The sequence below is a fragment of the Cajanus cajan genome, chromosome 10 (assembly GCF_000230855.2).
Source record: "Cajanus cajan strain Asha chromosome 10, NIPB_CcT2T_4, whole genome shotgun sequence".
Classification (NCBI taxonomy): Eukaryota; Viridiplantae; Streptophyta; class Magnoliopsida; order Fabales; family Fabaceae; genus Cajanus; species Cajanus cajan.
In genome coordinates, this window is record NC_138526.1 from 41,359,856 (window position 1) to 41,380,009 (window position 20,154).

General features: G+C 33.5%; 1 protein-coding gene across 4 annotated transcripts; it reads right to left on the bottom strand.

Annotated features, from left to right (window-relative positions):
* Nucleotides 1–9,423: 9,423 nt before the first annotated feature.
* On the bottom strand, nt 9,424–18,446 carry LOC109787813 (rab GTPase-activating protein 22). Of its 4 annotated transcripts, none has more exons than XM_083065274.1 (11): nt 18,018–18,444; nt 16,458–16,524; nt 15,093–15,196; nt 14,515–14,777; nt 14,046–14,168; nt 13,064–13,152; nt 11,950–12,055; nt 11,574–11,671; nt 10,934–11,194; nt 10,629–10,712; nt 9,424–9,743 (listed from the first exon to the last, which is right to left on the bottom strand). In XM_083065274.1, exons 4-11 carry the CDS (start codon nt 14,774–14,776, stop codon nt 9,729–9,731), a joined length of 1,038 nt encoding a protein of 345 aa, XP_082921400.1. In that variant the 5' UTR covers nt 14,777; nt 15,093–15,196; nt 16,458–16,524; nt 18,018–18,444; the 3' UTR covers nt 9,424–9,728. The 4 variants fall into 4 exon arrangements, with proteins under 4 accessions (XP_082921400.1, XP_020201973.1, XP_082921399.1 ...); XM_020346384.3 differs by having other exon boundaries at nt 16,429–16,524; XM_020346385.3 differs by having other exon boundaries at nt 9,644–9,847; nt 16,429–16,524; nt 18,018–18,446.
* Nucleotides 18,447–20,154: the final 1,708 nt, after the last annotated feature.

Consider the following 20,154-nt stretch of genomic DNA (forward strand, 5'->3'; position numbering starts at 1 on the left):
AACTTTGAGTGAAACGATTGAACTAAGGTTCGAATTCGACCTTAGGTGAGAGTATTGAGGTTCGTATTCGACCTCAACTTTGAGTGAAACGATTGAACTAAGGTTCGAATTCGACCTTGGGTGAGAGTATCGAGGTTCGTATTCGACCTCAAACTGAAGTTGGATGAACTTTTAACGAGGTTCGGATTCGACCTCGGATGAGAGTATTGAGGTTCGTATCCGACCTCAACTTCGAGTGAAACGATTGAACTAAGGTTCGAATTCGACCTTAGGTGAGAGTATCGAGGTTCATATTCGACCTCAACTTTGAATGGAACGATTGAACTAAGGTTCGAATTCGACCTTGGGTGAGAGTTTCGAGGTTCGTATTCGACCTCAAACTGAAGTTGGATGAACTCGGGTGAGATACTGAGGTGGAGCCCCAAGTTGCTGAGCAGGTCGCTCCAGCTACTGATGTGAGTGGTGTGGCCTGTGGCTTTTTCTATTTGATGTCTGGTTTCTCTGTTTGATCTTTGTCTGAACTTTAACGAGGTTCGGATTCGACCTCGGATTAGAGTATTGAGGTTCGTATTCGACCTCAAACTAATGTTAGATGAATTTTAACGAGGTTCGGACTCGACCTCGGATGAGAGTATTGAGGTTCATATTCGACCTCAAACCAAAGATGGCTGAACTTTAAACGAGGTTTGGATTCGACCTCGGATGAGAGTATTGAGGTTCGTATCCAACCTCAACTTCGAGTGAAACGATTGAACTAAGGTTCGAATTCGACCTTAGGTGAGAGTATCGAGGTTCGTATTCGACCTCAACTTTGAGTGAAACGATTGAACTAAGGTTCGAATTCGACCTCGGGTGAGAGTATCGAGGTTCGTATTCGACCTCAAACCGAGTGAAACGATTGAACTAAGGTTCGAATTCGACCTTAGGTTAAAGTATCGAGGTTCGTATCCGACCTCAAATTCGAATGGAACGTTTGAACTAAGGTTCGAACTTGAACCTTGGTTAAGAAAATATAGTCTCAAGGTTCTGACTTGACCTTGGCATATCAAGGTTCGAACTCGACCTTGATTAAGAAAGTATAGTCTCAAGGTTCAGACTCGACCTTGGCGTAACACGGTTCGTTTTTGACCTTGGTTAAGAAAATATAGTCTCAAGGTTCGGACTCGACCTTGGCATAATAAGGTTCGAACTCGACCTTGGAATTTTAACGAGGTTCGTTCCCGACCTTGGGTAAGAATATTTAAGGTTCGTGCTCGACCTTATAATTTCAACGAGGTTCGGACTCGACCTCGGATAAGAGTATTTAAGGTTCGTGCTCGACCTTACAATTTCAACGAGGTTCGGACTTGACCTCGGATTATGGGTTAGACGGTTTGGCGAAGTGATGAGCGAAGCAGTTTGATTAAGGTTCGAAGTCGATCTTGTGGGGATGTCGAAGTTCGCATTCGACCTCGAATTTGTGATAAACTGGCTAATGAAGGTTCGAATTCGACCTTTAAGTGAGAATGTTGAGGTTCGTACCCGACCTCAAATTGAGATGGACGAAGGTTCAGACTTGACCTTAGGTGAGAATATTGAGGTTCGTATTCGACCTCGGATTTATGTGTTCGAGGTTCGTGCTCGACCTCAAATTGGGATAAACGATGGAGGTTCGGATTCGACCTTTAAGTGAAAATATTGAGGTTATGAAGGTTCGAATTCGACCTTTGAGTAAGAGTACCGGGGTTCGTGCTCGACCTCGGGGTTTATGTGAATGATTTGATTAAGGTTCGAATTCGACCTTTGAGTAAGAGTACCGGGGTTCGTGCTCGACCTCGGGTTTACGTGAATGATTTGATTAAGATTCGTATTCGACCTTTAAGGACAGTACCGGGGTTCGTGCTCGACCTCGGGGTTTACGTGAATGATTTAATTAAGATTCGTATTTGACCTTTAACGAGAGTACCGGGGTTCATACCCGACCTCGGGGTTTATGTGAATGATTTGATTAAGGTTCGTATTCGACCTTTGAGTAAGAGTACCGGGGTTCGTGCTCGACCTCGGGTTTACGTGAATGATTTGATTAAGATTCATATTCGACCTTTAAGGACAGTACCGGGGTTCGACCTCGACCTCAGATATTAATATTAAGGTTCGTATGCGACTTAAATAGAGTTTAGTGGACTTTCATAAGGTTTAAATTCTTCGGAATAGGCGTATTAAGGTTCGTATTCGACCTTAGAATAGAGTTAGGTAAGCCTTCACGAGGTTCATTTTCGACCTCAGGTAAGAATGTTTAAGGTTGACCTCAAAATTTTAATGAGGTTCGTTCCTCGGGTAAGAGTGTTTAAGGTTCGTACTCGACCTTAGAATTTTAACGAGGTTCATTCTCGACCTCGGGTAAGAGTGTTTAAGGCTCGTACTCGACCTCAGAATTTTAACGAGGTTCGTTTTCGACCTCGGGTAGGAATGTTTAAGGTTCGTACTCGACCTAAGAATTTTAACGAGGTTCGTTCTCGACCTCGGGTAGGAATGTTTAAGGTTCGTACTCGACCTCAGAATTTTAACGAGGTTCGTTTTCGACCTCGGGTAGGAATGTTTAAGGTTCGTACTCGACCTAAGAATTTTAACGAGGTTCGTTCTCGACCTCGGGTAGGAATGTTTAAGGTTCGTACTCGACCTCATAATTTTAACAAGGTTCGTTCTTGACCTCGGGTAAGAATGTTTAAGGTTCGTACTTGACCTCAGAATTTTAACGAGGTTCGTTCTCGACCTCGGGTAAGAATGTTTAAGGTTCGTACTCGACCTCAGAATTTTAACGAGGTTCGTTCTCGACCTCGGGTAAGAGTGTTTAAGGTTCATACTCGACCTCATAATTTTAAGGAGGTTCGTTCTCGACCTCGGGTAAGAATGTTTAAGGTTCGTACTCGACCTCAGAATTTTAACGAGGTTCATTCTCGACCTCGGGTAAGAATGTTTAAGGTTCGTACTCGACCTCAGAATTTTAATAAGGTTCGTTCTCGACCTCGGATAGGAACAAGGTTTGTTCTCGACCTCAGATAGGAATGTTTAAGGTTCGTACTCGACCTCAGAATTTTAAATGTTTAAATGTTTGTGGCCTGACCTTGGTCTTGCTTTCCTTGTGGTTTTCCGCGATCCTGGTCACGGAAGGCGGAGTGTTCTCCCATCTGGATGTATCCAGCAGCACGGGCGCTAGCTCGTCCATGTCGCGAGGAGCTTCGCGACATAGGCTGTCGACAAACGGTCCGAGCTTGAGTGCCATGAGCATGTCGTGTAGGGCGACCTCGGGATTCAAATTTCAAATTTTCACCGAGATGCTGACAAAGCATTGCATGAACGTCCGTAGTGGTTTGTCATCGCTCTGTCTGAGGCTGGCCAGAGCAGCTGACGTTATGTGATGAGGCTGACTTGTTGCATATTGCGCTGTGAACCGTCTGACCAGGGTGCCGAAGCTGTCAATTGACTCGGCGGGTAGCTGGGTATACTAGTTGAGTGCAGCCCCATTGAGCGAGGTTGGAAAAACCCTGCACAGTATAGCATCCTCATTAGTATAGAGGTTTACCTGGGTGGTGTATAGATTGATATGCTCGTCCGAGTCGGTTGTGCCGTCGTAGCGGTCGAGGTGGAAAGGCTTTCGCCCAAAGGGGAAAGGTGTCTCCATGATACCGTCCACGAAAGGATGGCGGCGGAAGGTTGTCTGATTCCCCGTGCTGTGGGCAGGGGCGTTGCTGACGTCGTGCGTCGACCTGTTCGTCGGCGCGTGAGGCTGATGTGTGGGAGGCTTGGGAGTCAGTGCCCTAGCCGCTGTTGGCGGTTGTGAAACCGAGTGCCCTTCATCCTTATTCAGCTTACTCTGCGGGGGGTTGATCTGAGGGACGCCGAAGGAGTTGGGTGTGAATGCACTCGTTCTCGCGCATAGTGCCACTAGGTCGGCTTCATTAGCGGTGCGCGTTGCTGCTAGATCAGTTTTGTGCTTGGCACACATGCTTTGTAGGTCGGCGGCGTGTTGTTTCTGCATCTGTTCGACCTGGTCGATCAGCCTCCTCAATGTTGCTGCATCCCTATCCATGGTAGTTGAGCGATCTAGGTCGTCTGTTGCGCGTCTGTTATGGCTTCTAGTGAAAACCATAAGAATGGCCGATAAGAGCTGGTCTTGATCGGCCCCACGGTGGGCGCCAAATGTTCTTACCGGAAATCTGCTGTAGAGCTGATCCGCCGGGTAAGATCGGCGAGCCTCCTTCACTGGTACGCTGGTGCTCCAAGATGGGGGTGGTACCTGCAAAAGAGACTCCGATGCTAAAGTTAGTGTTTGTAGGAGTATGAGTCTCGTATAAATAATGCACATACCTTTGTGTGAATTAGGGTTGTCTTGGGCCTTGGGCCTGAGATAAGACTTGATATGATAAGATATCATATGATATGATATGATAAGATATCATATGATATGATATGATACGATATGATGAGATATGATATGATATAATTGGAGGGCGGTTCTGATCTGGGACGAGATCCCCGGGTTCGGGAATGATCTGCCCAAATACTGGGCCCCAAATACCGGGCTGACGTCGCTCAGCGTGTGCCCGGGGTGGCTTTGTATCGCTAATCCGGGCTCGGAGCCCGGGTGCGAAGTACGGTCAGTATATATATATATATATATATATATATATATATATATATATATATAAGTTTTAAGGGAGTACCATCCATGTTTTTGGGCTCGACCGAATTATAAGATAACTAAAATTTAAGTTTTAGGTCCGTATAAAAATTATTTACTATATTTATTTGTATAAAGTTGACACAAAAACTCTCATGCATTGGAAAAACCAGTGTTTTAAAACCCGGACCGACCCGGCCGGTCGGACCGGTTGGACCGGGAACCAGTGGTCCAGCCGGTCCGAATCTGAAGTTGGATCGGTTATGCAGTCGACCCGTTTCAAACCGGATTGAACCGGTCAATTTTCCGGTTCAACCGGTGAACCGGTGGGTCAAACCGGTTCAACCACTTTTTTTTTTTTTTTTAAGGGACCATAAATCACAAAAATAATAATGAAAATTGAATCTCTTAATGAAAAAGCAAGGAGTCTTATTAAATATAACAATGACTACTTGTTCTAATATATTTGTTTGCAATATATACAACTTAAATAACTTTTATAGTATATTATTAATTTTAAATTATATATTTAATAATTCAATATCTATGTAAATATTACGTATATTATTTTGTGATATTAATTGCAAGCATATTATATATGTACATATTATTTATATTTTTAATTTGTATTAATATACCGTTTAACATGTAATTTTTTTATGTATTTTTTTACAAAATAAAAAAAAAATAATTTTAAATAAGATAAAAAAATTTAAATTTAAAATAAGATATGAATTTATTAAAATTTATAAGTATAAATATATTTAATATAAATATTTTTTAATAAAAATCGAGTCATGCGGTTCAACCAGTGACCCACCGGTTCAACCTTTGACCCACTGACCCAATACCTTAACCGGTTCGATGACCGGTCCGGTTTTTAAAACTATGGGAAAAACTATCCTAGATACACATTTTTTATTTAAATAAAAAATTCTTTTTCAAAGTTTGCTTTAGTTATTGTTGGACCAACTCCACTTGCATGTATTCTTAATTGCAAAATACTAGGGTATTTTGAAATATTAAAAATCAGAAGAGTAAAATGAGAAAACAAAAGATGAAAATAACGCTATTAGTTGCATGCATTTATGTTTTATATTATAACTAGTATTTAGCATGCAGTATACAAAATAATTGTTTATTTATATAATTAAAATTGATAATAATTAAACACTTTTAAACATATAAATTATTTTATAATTAAAATTCATAATAAGCACATATTTTCAACATATAAACTATATTTTATATTTGTAATTAATAATTTACATTATAATTAAAAATATTACATATATAACCAAAATTTATAATGAATACTATTAAATATAAAAATTATTTTATAATTAAAATTTGTAATAAATAAATAATTTTAAACATATAAATTATATTTAAATTTATAATAATAATTTAAATTATAATGTAAAATTATTTTTGACTATTGGGGCTCTTACATTGATAATAGGAAGTCCACATTGTGTTTTTGTTTTTCTCGGGCACAACCTTACATCGATCGAAGAAGCAGCGCTGGGTCTTGCTCAAGTCCCTATTACAAGAACTTCATTTGAAATCCAACACTTGTTGTATATGCAATAATTTGAGTAGTATAAACTTATACTACCACGATTCTTAGTTTTTAACGGTCAGATCGGTCAAATAAGGTCTAACATGGGAGAAAAATTGCTCTCAAAATAAGCTGTTTTGGGTTTTTATTTTTATTTTTTATTTTATTTTCTATCCTGTTTCACATTTTTGTAAACACTGGTGCTTGGGTTGTCTGACTGATTGTAATAACACTATTTTGTGAACTTGCTTGAGACTAAACTGAAAAATAATATTCACCCAAATCGAATTGTATCTTTGGGGTTAAGTAGACAGTTGAAAATGGTCTCTTTTTGTAACTCTTGGTTTATGGTTTATTTTAGTTCACCAATATTTTTTGAACAATCCTACTAAAAAGAATACTTAACTAGTGAAAAGGGCAACATCATGCTTTTCTTAATTATGTATATTTATAACATGTAAATAAGTAGGATATTTTATGTTATTTGGTTGTTGTTAGTCTTTGTGAGGTTGAGTTAGAGTTGAGATATCTCCAAACTTAAATTATAGAATATATAACTTAAGTGCATAAGAGTTGGTTTGAGGAGGACTGAAATATATATGGTTAATTTAGAAAAATAAATTTCATAAGTTTATAATTCTAGAATTTTAGAGAGAAGTTAGAAAGTTCAATCGTTAATTTGATTCCACCGAAAAGATCTCACTCTCTCTTTTTTTTTTCCTTGATCGGGTGTGTTAGAAGTTGAGATTCAAGTTGAAGAATCAAGAATCTTAAAGAGAAGTTGTTGTACGATGACGGCTCGGGAAGTCTTGTTCTTTATTCTATTTCTCATTTTTTAGGGATCCAAGGTAAGGGAAATTTTTTGTTTGATTCTTTGAAGTTGTTGCTTGTTGAATTTGTTGTTGATTTGCCCATAGGTGGCTTGATTTGTTGTTTTTTAAGGTGCTTGTTAAAGTTGTGAAGTTAGGGTTCGCGAAAAAGGTGAATCCAAAATCCAAAATTCAAAGTTGTTGATCTCTCATTATTAAGTGAATACATGTTGCATTTAAACTTATTTTCATGTTGTATATGTTGTTTAGAATCATTTTGATGGGATGCATACTAATTCGATGGTTTTAATTTAATTTTTGGGGGCTTATAGATGAGTCTTGGGATGGTTTGGAACTCTTTTGGAAATGTTGTTGAGTGGTATATGCTCATAACCCTATGTCCAAGAATCGTCATGGGCGTGACTCGTTAATCATAGTCATGATTGACACTACTTGAGGTTGAAATATGTTGTAAGCAATAGAACAGAGCTTCTTATGGGCATGACTCAGTGGTCATGACTGTGATTTTTTCTGCCAAAAGTAAAAAACATTTGTAATAACAAAATAGAGTTTGTGATGGATGTGACGAAATTGTTACGACTATGATCACCTTGGGATCCCCTTATGTTAATTGAATTAGCTTTTGTGGTATTCATGAAGGTTGTAGTCCTAAATGTTAGCTTTCAAATGGCTTTAGAATCTCCTAAAAAAGAAGGTTTAGAACTCAAGTTATGACCTTTTTATTGAGCAAAGATCAAACTGTCAACATTAGTCAAAATGTTGCGATTTTTATAATTTTCAATATAGTAAATGATAGAATTAAAACTTTAGATCTTCATAAGAGTTATATACTATCTTATTATCTTTCATGTGAGAAAAGGTTGAGATAATGGGATCAATACAACACCTTTTATGTTGATTTTCGTAAAGGTTGTTGTTGTAAAATAATCAAATTTCTTATGGTGGGACTCTCTCGGTGAGACCTTTGGTTCACAAGTTGATCTTTTGTGTTGTTTCTATCAAAATGTAATGCACATGAGATTATGTGTGGTTTATGTATGTCATGGTATTATGATGTTAGTTGTTTATCACATGATAAAATTGAGAGTTGAATATACACATGCATATTGTGATGCGAATGTTGTTCATCTTTTGTTTTTAAAGAAGTTATGTCATAAAGAAGAAATAACATATTGAATTAATTATATTAGGTGGCAAACTGTGTTGTTATGTACATGAGGCATGTTGTGTTAAATAGTGTTGTGAGTGCATAATATTGTATGAAGAAGAATTAAGATGAGATGAATTAGTTGGAATGTGTGATGTTAAGTTGAATGATTGTATATAATGAATGTTATTTAAGTTGAAAGATCCTATTTTCGATTTTTATCCAAATTAGCTATTGATCTATCAGGTGTATGAAGATCATGTTTTGTATTTTTATCCACATCGGTTGTTGATCTAGTAGGTGTAAAAATATCGCATTTTGGATTTTTTTTATCCAAATTGGTTGTTAATCTAACAGATGTAAGGAAATCACGTTTTGGATTTTTATCTAAATTAGTTATTGAACTAACAAGTGTAAAAAGATCATGTTTTGGATTTTTATCCAAATTAACTAATGATCTAACAAGTGTAAGAAAATTTTGTTGTGAATTTTTATCCAAATTGGCTTTTGATATAACAAGTGTAAAAAGATTGTGTTGTTATTGGATTGATAGGATCAAATCACTTAAACTGCTCACATATATTATAAGAGATCTCTTAATTGAATATGTGATGACACATATAGTATGTGGTGTTGTGTATATGATGTGTTGTATTGTTCATATGCTACATGGCTTTTTTGATGAGTTGCATTGTTATAATGTGAGTTGAGGTGTTATATTATTAAAGTTGAAAATCATAATTAAGTTTTGTTATGTGGTTCATATGTCGAGGTTGGTATTTGATATATTGATAATTTCTTGAATGCTAGCTTATCTTTGCATGTATTTTTGTGATTTGATTATGATAATCATATTTATATGAAAGTAAGATAGAATTAAATTGGAAGCAAAATTTATTTTGCAAGCCATGTTAAAGTGTGGCAATGTTAACCTTCTAAGATATCTCATGATAACTAGTTAATCGTTTATAGTGTTTCTTAATTGATAAACTAAAGTTATTATTTTAGTATTAAATTATTATACATATTTATATATTTATATAGTTATTAATATTATTTTACTCGTCAATAAAAAAAATACACAAATTTATTATTGAACACATTTAAATATTATTTACATATTAATCGATGTAAATAGATATTTATTTCCACTACGAGTAACTAAATTTTAAAGCATGATGAAATTGTTACAAAGAAAAAAAGATATTGAATTTGAAGCAAGAAATGAATATCAAAATCAATTTCATTGGCTCCAAATCGAATAGCTGTTTTCTGTACCTTGTTTCCTTTGTGCAATAACGAGTACACGTGGATGTTACAACAACATGAAAAAATTTAGGTACAAATAGATGGTTTGTACACAACAATCCTATTTTCATATACAATCTTACTTTTTCGAATACACAAGAAAAAAATTAAATTGGTTTCACATACAACAGTTGATCGGGTATTTTGATGGTTGATCAAGTAATGTGTTGCATCCCTCGGAGACAATAATGAAGTTGATTATTGTCTTGTACGTATTTGGAGCTAGGGTTTCTTGGCCTGCAGCAATTACAAAATTACTTGTATAGTTAGGAGATGACCAAATGAGAATATATTAGAAAACGAAAGAACGGGAACAAAGAAATGAGCTAGGGTTTCTTGGCCTGCAGCAATTTCAAATGTTGGCATAAAGACGATATATATATATATATATATACACACACGAGGAGGGATCCGTTTACTTTAGGTAGGCTTATTCCGTTCAATAATTCATGTTTTATACCAAATTTTAACGATCCAACCGTTGAATTTAAAATTCTTAATGTATAGATCAAATCTGCAAATTTTTAAAAAATTTAAAATTTATTTGATACTTTATTTCATTAATTCAAATTAACGAATAATTATAAAATCAGTTTATACATTTATTTGAATTAATGAAACAAAGTATCAAATGGTTTTCAAATTTTTAAAAATTTGTAGATTTGATCTATGCATTAAGAACTTTAAATTCAATGGATGGATTGTTGAAATTTGATGTAGAACATGAGTTATTTAACAGAGTAAGTTTACCTAGACTTATTCCTAGAGTAAACGGATCCCTCTCCTCTTCTCTCTCTCTTTCTCTCTCTCTCTCTCTCTTTATATATATATATATATATATATACATATATTATTTGAAGAACAAAAATCCTCTCAAAATTAGCCCTTAAGCAAAACGGACAGTGTAGAGTGTTGATGGCGATGGATATTTAATTTAGCAGTGACACTAGGCACTGACGTGTACCATTCAACAGGGTCATTTTTCTCTACAACATCTTGACTCTTTTGTGGAATTGATCACTATAATCAGTCGCTACCAACGATGTAGTTTGCTATTCCACCTATTATTATATGGAAATAGAAGATATGAAAAGTGAGAAAGAGCAGCAGAGAAAACACTACCTTTTTCAAATATTTCTTGTGAAGTTTCATAGCCCCACTGCAAGCTTTTTTGGCATCTAGATTTCCAGTTATGTCATTCAAAATCTGAGAATAACAACATCATAGGAGCAAAGAAGGAAGTTAGTAGATACAAGAACAAATGAGTGTAAAGTTTTTTTATAATCTCATAATCACCAACCATTTATGTGATAACTTTGTTGACTTTTATAAAAGCTACCTTAAAAGTCATAATAAGAATGATTTTTAATTGTATCCAAGTGATTGCTCCATCTAATTTAAACCAACTTGGATGTGACAAGACTAACCTTGACAACATCATCCAAACCTCGTGCTTCATGGAGTAGTTTTGCACTTTTATCTTTCAATACACTAGCAACAAGGAAAACAGATATAGGAAGAGGCGATTCCGCATTCTTTGCTCCACTTTTCAAATTTTCTCTCTCATACTTTCCACATTGACGTATTGACTTTGTTTTTCCTTTAGAGCCCTTAGCTTTTTCAAAAGATAATTGAGATTCTTCATACATCAAGAACAAGTCAGGATCATATTCTAGAGCCCACATCATCTGTCAAAATTTAAGGTAATTAGTTATTGATCAACATTTTATAAAGCTTCCCAAGATGGCCACTCCTAAAGAGAAATGGAAAGGAACTGTGATTCATAAACTGTTTTCATAGACGGGGGAAATCATTAATCCCATAAACTTAGGATACGACAAGATACATTATTAGTTATTTGATCCAACAGCTTCTAAATTTCTAATAATACAAAGTAATGTAAACAGTGAAACAATAGGTTATGAAATAATTAAACAAACAAAAAATGAAAATCATAATATACAGAGGGCACATTTGTCATATGCAGAAAGCAAATTAATGTTCTTTTGTTCAACAAATGTAACATAATATATCTATATCACAAAGTACAAAAGAAGCCAAGCATACCTCCCAAAGGTACAATGAATCACAAAAGGAGAATTCTCGACGAAACAAAACCATTAGCATTCGAAAAGCAAATAGATAGTCACCTCCACCAAGATGCTCTGGGCTCCAAAATTAGATGACAACATATTAGTACTTTCCATTTCTCAAACATCAATTAAAAGCAGTGCAATTAAATCTAATTGAAAAAAGGAGGGATTTATTCAACAACATTGAATGACAATCATCATAACAGTGATCATAACAAATCATTTTCCATTAACATTTTTTTGCAATCATCATTTCTTAAAACAACAATCACAAAAACCACATAAGTTTAAAGATTATATCCATATTTGGCAACAAAATAAAATACATAAGCATATATGCAAAAAAGTACCTAAATGTTTATGTAGTTTAGGATCAATTATTTGAGTAACTGAAGCCAAAGTACTTAGTTGAGCCTCCACTCCAACAGATTTCTCTGTGCATCTGAAATTGCCTCGCTTTACATATTCAAGAACACAAATCATAAGAAACTGAGATGAATTTGAATGTATGAAATACATCTTATAAAAACTAGCTTCTACCATAAAAGGTGTAGCCATAAAACTAAATCACATGGAAACCTTGTGCAGACACTTATTAAATAAAATTTCAAGCAGCTATTGTCAATGACCAACTGACCAAAATGTTTAAGCTGTTGGGTGAAGGCTCATGAATGGGTTTATTACATCCCTAACACACACCCCATTACACAAGATCTCTTTTACTTCAAGCACATGCAATGCACAGGCACATTTTTTTTTACCATGTGTTGACATTCAATTTTTATTTAGAAGAATGGTGGGGACAAGGATCAAGCTCTAAACCACTCAATCATGGAGGCTTTGACACTATCTTCGTAACCAACTCCTAAAAGCTTAAGCTGTTAGGTGAAAACTCAAGAATGGTTTTATTACATCTGTAACATATACAAAATTACAAATAGATTATAAATTTATAATTCATCTCTTCAAAGTTGTATACCTGCAAACAAGGCTCAATTGTAATTTTATAAATATAAGTCCATCTTTCATATTTGGGATAGTTCCAACTATGTAAGGCAAATAAGAAGTGATATTGGCATAATTTTGTAACAGGAAATTCTGACCAAGTATGCTCAAGAAAAGAGTAAACCAGTGAGTTTGACCATTGTAATGAATGGATTTGCATATTAAAACATTAGTGTCAAACCTCAAAGAGCTTAAGGCCAATTTTAACTAGCCTATATGCACTGTGCAACTTAAGCAAGAGATAATATTTAAAAGTGAACAATCAAGGTGAAGCATACTAGGAATACAACATTTGCTAGAAATACCAACAATGCAAATTACAACACTCGATCCTCTAAAAACCCTGTACACATAAAGAGGAAGAAAATCCAATTACCAAAAATAGGATCCACCCCCCACCCCCAAATCTTTTCAATAATAAGTTAATAATAAAATAGAGCACAGAGATAAGATGTTTACAAGTCTGCGCATCAAACGCTCAAAGCACCAAAATGCATCTGCTTCATCATCAAGAAGAATTATCATAGGTGAGCACAGGTCACACATTCCTGTTCAGAATTGTAATATGTTAAAATCCAGAAGCTTAGATTAGTAGCAAATAGTGCTAGCAAATAGCAATTATTTATTGCAAGATCACAAGAAAAACAGAGGGAATCAATACATAAATCAGTAAGTCCTGGAATTATTATATTCCTTTTCCATAAAGAAATCCATAAAGGCATAAACCAAGTTGGAGTGGCAGATTCAGAAATTTTCTTAGTGGGGGCAGAAAATAGTCTTTGATATTTTTATAAAAGAAAAATATTATAAATTTCAAAAAAGCACACAACTTTTAAGGAATGCATTTGTGTCATTGTGTCACTAACTCAATTCTAATGTTTGTTTAGTAAGGAGAATGAGCAAAATTAATAGAATAAAGTGATAAATTAATACCATTTTTTCTCTTTTTTAAAATTTTTTTTTTTACCTATATTCCCCAAAAAAGATATTATGGGGGCAATTTTTTTTTATTGAACATAATTAAGTAAAATGTAAAATCTTAAACCCATTAAAAACAATTCTTCTCTCATGGATCAGATTTCTCTACTTTTTTTTTCATCAATGAAAATTAAGAGGTTTTAATTTGACTGACGCTTAAAAACAGTTAACTAAATACACAAAAGAACTGCTATGTGATTTCAAAAACCCATACTATTTAAACATAGAAAGTTACCACACATCAAATAATAATTAAATATTCTATGAAAGTTGGCCATCTGTTTAGAGCAAGGTTTGTTGAGGTTAACATTAGTGTCAACTAGTCAAAATATCATAAAACAGTGGATGCTAGTTATGTGGAATTATCACATGCATATTAAGTTAAGATATCAGAATTTAATAGGAATATCAAAATACAGTACTAGTCTATGTCCAAAAAATGCAAATATGTATGAACCCCCACCTTGACCATAGCCAACGTCTTTATCAATCCAAGCATAAACAGCAAGAATATCCCATAGTTTCGACAAGTTTTCTTGCTTCTCATAAAAAACCAATGTCCTATCAGTGCGAACCACATCAAGACCTGAAATGTGTTACATGCAAGAAAAGTGTCATTGTTGTCATTCTCCGTATTAATGCAATATGATCTTATATATTACTACATGAGAAAACTTTCACAAAATAACAGTCTACATTCTAGTATTCTACCCATTTTAAAAAAATAAAATCAAAGACAAAGCCACCAGGTCATGCCATGCAAATCAAATTGCATTTGTACAACAAAGCAGTTCAGGCATAATGATATATGAAGAAAATAATTGTGGGGCAGGGTTCTGCCTAAAATTTAGACAATACGGGCCAAGAAAATAGATAAAATATAATAGCTGAAATACAACAGACAGTTCATTGGGAACAAATTATCCACAAACCTATTTGATGGAGAGTTAACATCCATTGGATTACTATCTTGTCTGTCACCTTTTCTAAATTATTTGCAGCATCTGTTCTAGAAGGACTATTATTATCTAGTGGAAGTACAGCCAATTCCTTTGCTGGATTTATTTCTTTCAGAACCAACGGATCATGAGTTGGTTGACCATCTTCAGTAATAACAGGTGCTGTGACAAATCTACCACTTCCAATAAGAGGAAACAATTGGCGGCATTCTTCTTTCCATGTAGCATATTGCATTCTGATGACATAAAAAATAAAAGTGATATTCAAGTAAGGATTGATTAGATTTGTAATTTAGAAACCAACGCTTTATATTACAAAAAATATAGATATTATCCCTGTATAAAGGATTAGGAAGCAACTCTTGTCATATTATCAAGCCTGTGGTGACATATTATACTCATTGCAATTTTATTTAAAAGGAAGACCAAGGTAATAGAGAAGTGAAGCCCCATAATAATTTTCAATGTTTTAGGATGTGGCAATGATGATAAGGTTAAAAAAAAAGGGGGGATTCTTATAAAAAAAATCATTAAGTGGGAAAAACAATAACCTTCGGCGTTGTCTTATCTGATCTCTTTCCTCAAATGTACTCTTGGGATCAAAGCAACCAAGTAGAAATTCCCAAACTTCTCCCCTAATTGATGGATGGACTCCCTGGTTTGAAAATTTTAATTAAGCAACCATCAACCACAGCCACATACACAGACAAAAACTGTCTCTTTGCACTTGAGCACATAACAAACCATAATCTTCAATAACTTTTGGGCCACTTACAAATAATATGATCAGCATAGCTCATGCATTACTCAAGATCATGAAGAAAAAAAGATTAACTATGTAAAAAACAAATCAGTGGAGAACTTTCCATGACTATACCCACATTTTTATGTACATGCATATGTATGCATATGCATAAATACACAAAATTCATCTGAAAAACAAAGTGTAATACATCAATTTAGTCCCTAAAATTATAAGCACTAGTCAAATTTGTTCTTAAAATTATAAAAATGTCATTTTAGTCACTGAAACTATCAAATAATGGTTATTTTAGTCCTTGAAGTTACCAAAGGACAGTCATTTTAGTCTTCAAAATTGTAACAATAAGGACTAAAATAATTTCTAGGACTAATTTGATGTATAACTCGAACAGCAAAAGATATCTCTCCCAAACAATAATTGTTGTCATATTGTTGACAAATCTTCTGAATCTAAATTGAACAACATTTTCCTTTCCTTGTTTATCATTCATAGATTAATAAGGAGTGTTCTGCATTAGTTTTCTTACTATCATACTAAAGTACAATATTTTCCTACATTACATTCAATTGTTATCTTAGAATGGAATTGTAAAGTTTATGTCAAGTCTTAGAAGAGGTTTAAGTAAGAAAACAAAACAAAAGCAGTACAAACAAGTTTTTTTTTTTTTTAAACAAGTCTGAATAAAAAAAAAAGGAGCAAGTCCGAATGGGAAACTTTCCATAAAAAGCCTGCTAAAAGGAGGAAGTTGTTTCACAACAAGAATGCATATGAAAATGGGTGGAAAAAGCAATTTCAATTTATCCCATTCAACATTATCTTGAAATCTGCAGCAGGTAGAACATGGCCAGTTTGATTCATAACTGATACTCAGTTGTCTGTATATACTTCAATCTCCGCCATGGTAATGGAATCTCATGCTCTAAAGAGAGAAAATTAGACCCACACAAAAAGTTCAATTACATTCCAATAGTCAGTTCAACCATACAAAGCAGATACCCTTATGTTTTACCATCAAACTATAGTTCCATGTTGCACCAACTCAACCATAACGGAAAGAAGGAGACAGACTAAATTCCATATTGTCAAACATATTGAACCAGCATTTTAACTATAAAAAAAATTACCCCACGGTAGATTCGGCTTAGAGTCTTGCCTATATCTAGATATCCTTCTGCAGTAAACGCGTTATGCCATTTTCTTGCACTTAGTGTTTTACCAGCCTGGACCATATAACAACAAATTAAAAATAAATATACATTATATAAGTGTTACTGGATTAGAAATTCAACTAAATGTACAAGTTCTCAGCTGAAGGCATATAATTTTCTTTTTTTCTTTGTTTCTCTTATGATCAAGAAACCGCAACCAAAAATTAAGGAAAAAAGAGAACAAGTAATATACAACACAACATGGTAATCTCTCTATAAATCTAAAAAAGACACCTTCCCCCATAAAAGACTATGAGCAGAAAACCACAAAGAAGCAAGAAAAACTACTTGATCCCAAATGAACTCAAGACAAACAATGTCCGGTAAAGATTATAGCATTTTTTTTCCAACTAAATATGCCATAGAACTGCAATAAGGCATATAACTTTTGCATTGAGGTATAGAACCATCTAATTGATTAATTTTATTTAATGTCTCGTAAGATAAAAAAAAACAAAAACAAAAACAAAAACAAAACAAGGACAATCAATCATGTGCTACTAGTCATGATCCGTTATAAATCACAAAGTGTACAGGTCCATTTGTTAAAACTTTTTTCCATATAAAAGTGTTTTTTTAAAATAAACATTTTTATTTTTATTTTTTGATGTTTTTGTCGAAACTTCTTTATTTCAAATAAATAGTTTTCTGTTGTTTTTTTTTAAGAAATAACTTTTATCTGCTTCTAAAATAAATTTTTTTTTTTTAAATCACTTGGTTAGAAACGACTCTTTTTAAGTTTAAACAAAAAGATCATACTCAGATTTAATACCCTTATAAGTTACTTACGTAACTTAGAAATCAAGCACTTGATAACGGTCCATATGCTGCATCATTTAATACAGCAGAAACAAAATGGAAGTCTTAATAGAATGAGTGTTTCACTAAATCAACTTCAACTTGATGATCGGACTTATTAAGTGCTTCTAATTCACGCAACTACTATGAAAATCAGGATTGTATCCATACAACTGGGGACAATCACATACTCAACATCATTTACATTCAATTTAGCCGTCATGATATGTAATTTCTTTACAATAAATTCCCGTCCCCAATTTCATTGATTAAAAAAGACAGTTGACATCACTGAATTTGAAAAACATAGCAAGCAAAAGATACAATATCCTAAAAGCTGGAATAAAAACTCTTTTCCCTTTGACAAAATTCCAACATCAAGAACATTGTTCACAGCTTTGTAAAGGCCAACAATCCATCATCCCCCAAATGAACAAAAGTTTCTTCCAGTTATCCACTTAACAAGCTCAACATAGCTTAGAAAGAAATAACAGCCATGTGCGTGCCTGACATCCTTAAATAACCAAATGCATTCAAAATACCTAAAATTCACACGCATTGCTCATAAAATACAACCATAACACCAATTTCCACCAACCCAATACTTCTCATTCACCAATGAACAAAGACACCCATATTAAAAAACTCAATACCAAACAAACATATATCAAACATATAAAATGAAAAATGGGAAGAAAAAAACGTACCTTGATCTTAAATCGAGAAGTGGGAACATCGGTGCATTCAGGGCGAATTTCATAGAAAGAATCAGCTGAAACTCCCGGATCTCTCCACATCCCAATTAACCAAACGAAAGGAATAACACAAGCAACTAAAAGGCAATGATTCGTGGTATCAACAATGCTTGTCAGCATACACAAGCCGGACCCCTTTGAAACGATCGAGCAAACCCACAAACAAAAACATGTCAAGTGAAGAATTCAAGGGGATCCAGCTCCAAAAGCGACAACTAGAACAAAAAAAAAGCTTTTTTTTTTTGGTTGTATTTAATAATTAGTTAGAATGCCATGGCGTTGTGGGGGTGAGGGTGGTTGGTAGTGGCGATGGTGTGAGAGGAAGGTAGCAATACCCTGTCAAAAGGGTTGAACTGGAAAGGAAGATTCCCAAAGTTTCATGACCCGTTTAATGCGTAAATTTACACGAGATTATGTTTTTCCTGTTTTCTCTTTTAATTCTTTTTAACTTTCTTTTACCCTTAATATTTTTTTTGTCTGAGAAAAATACAAAAGAACAAAAAACATAAGAAGATAATTACACAAATATATTTAATAACATGGACAGTAAAAAAAGGGATTTATCAATGTATACTTACTTTTTAAAAAAAAAGTAATTAACATATTATAACTTTAATTTTCTTAAAATATATCATAAGCATGGTTAGTTAAAATGATTTTAATAAAAAAAAATGGTAATGAATACTAATTTACTAAATTTATCCTTTTTTTTTATAAAACGAGTACCTCTAAAAAATATTTTTTATTCAATAGATAAAAAGACTAATAAAAGAATATTATAGCAAAATTCAGAATTTTAGTTGGTATTTGTTATTCCAAATAAGAATCTCTTACCAAAAGATACACTTTTTGGTTACTTTATTATTATGATTATGTAACTTTGCAAGTGTAGTAGGGATACAAATTGGTAATTTTCAGAGGTAAATAAAGTGACAGGTGCATTAGATGGTCAACGTGAGACTTGGTCTTGAGAAGAGTCTTCTGATCAAGCTTTTTGTGTGGGAACTGAAAGAGCAGCCAATGACTAAATGAACATGACATTGGCATGTGGTTCAGGTTCGGGTCAAAAATTGAATTTTATGTGGATGAATCTTCCTTCAATACAAGGAAATTACTGTATAGTGAGCTATTTTATAGTGACATAATAAATGTCACTAAAAACTACTTTTACTTACATAATAAATATAATATATATTGATATATTATTAAAAAATATGAGTATAAATTATAGTAATACATAAAATATGTTGTTAAATCTCATTCAAAATCAATACTAAAATTGTGTATAGTTATATGCCAAATAGATATATATTTAGATATATTATTTTTATAGTGACATTTTTTGTATGTCACAATATGTAATTGTAGTTCTAATATAAAGGTTTAAATGTTAATGCTAATGTAGGCTAAAGAATGGATAATTTTGATTTTATATTATATGATATGGTAAATAATTTATTAAATTTATTAACATTTTTTTTATAATTGGTGATATTTGTGACTTAAACATTTATTTTTTAAAAATATTTTATTAAAGGAAAAAATAATTTAATCAGTTAATACTTAATATTTTATGCCTTTTAATTAGTTTTAACTCCGTTACAAACACTATTATTCAAAATTAATAAAGGTGTAAAAAGTAATAATTTTGATTTTTTTTTATATTTATCTACATTTTTTTATATTATATAACTCTTCTATTATTATTTAATTCGTTTATATTCATGAGTTCAGTTTCTAGACATGAGAAAATATAGTTGGGAAAATCAATACACTTAATGATTTTTTTACGTCTCGAAGGAATTAAACTTCAACTGTAGATTAGAGAATATTTTCGTATAAACTATAACAATGTTGTTTTACATGAGTTTTATGTGTGATTACATATTTTTATTTTAATATTATATGAATTTCTTGAACTTTTATAAATTTTGTTTATAAAATGAGAATTTCAAATATGTTGCTTGAAATTGTGAGAAAAAAGGGTGATGTTAAGGATTAGTATAGACAAGATCCTTGAGCCGAATTAGAATATTATGGTGTAGAACATGGTAGAGTTAGAAAAGAGATGGTTAAGGAGATTATGGAG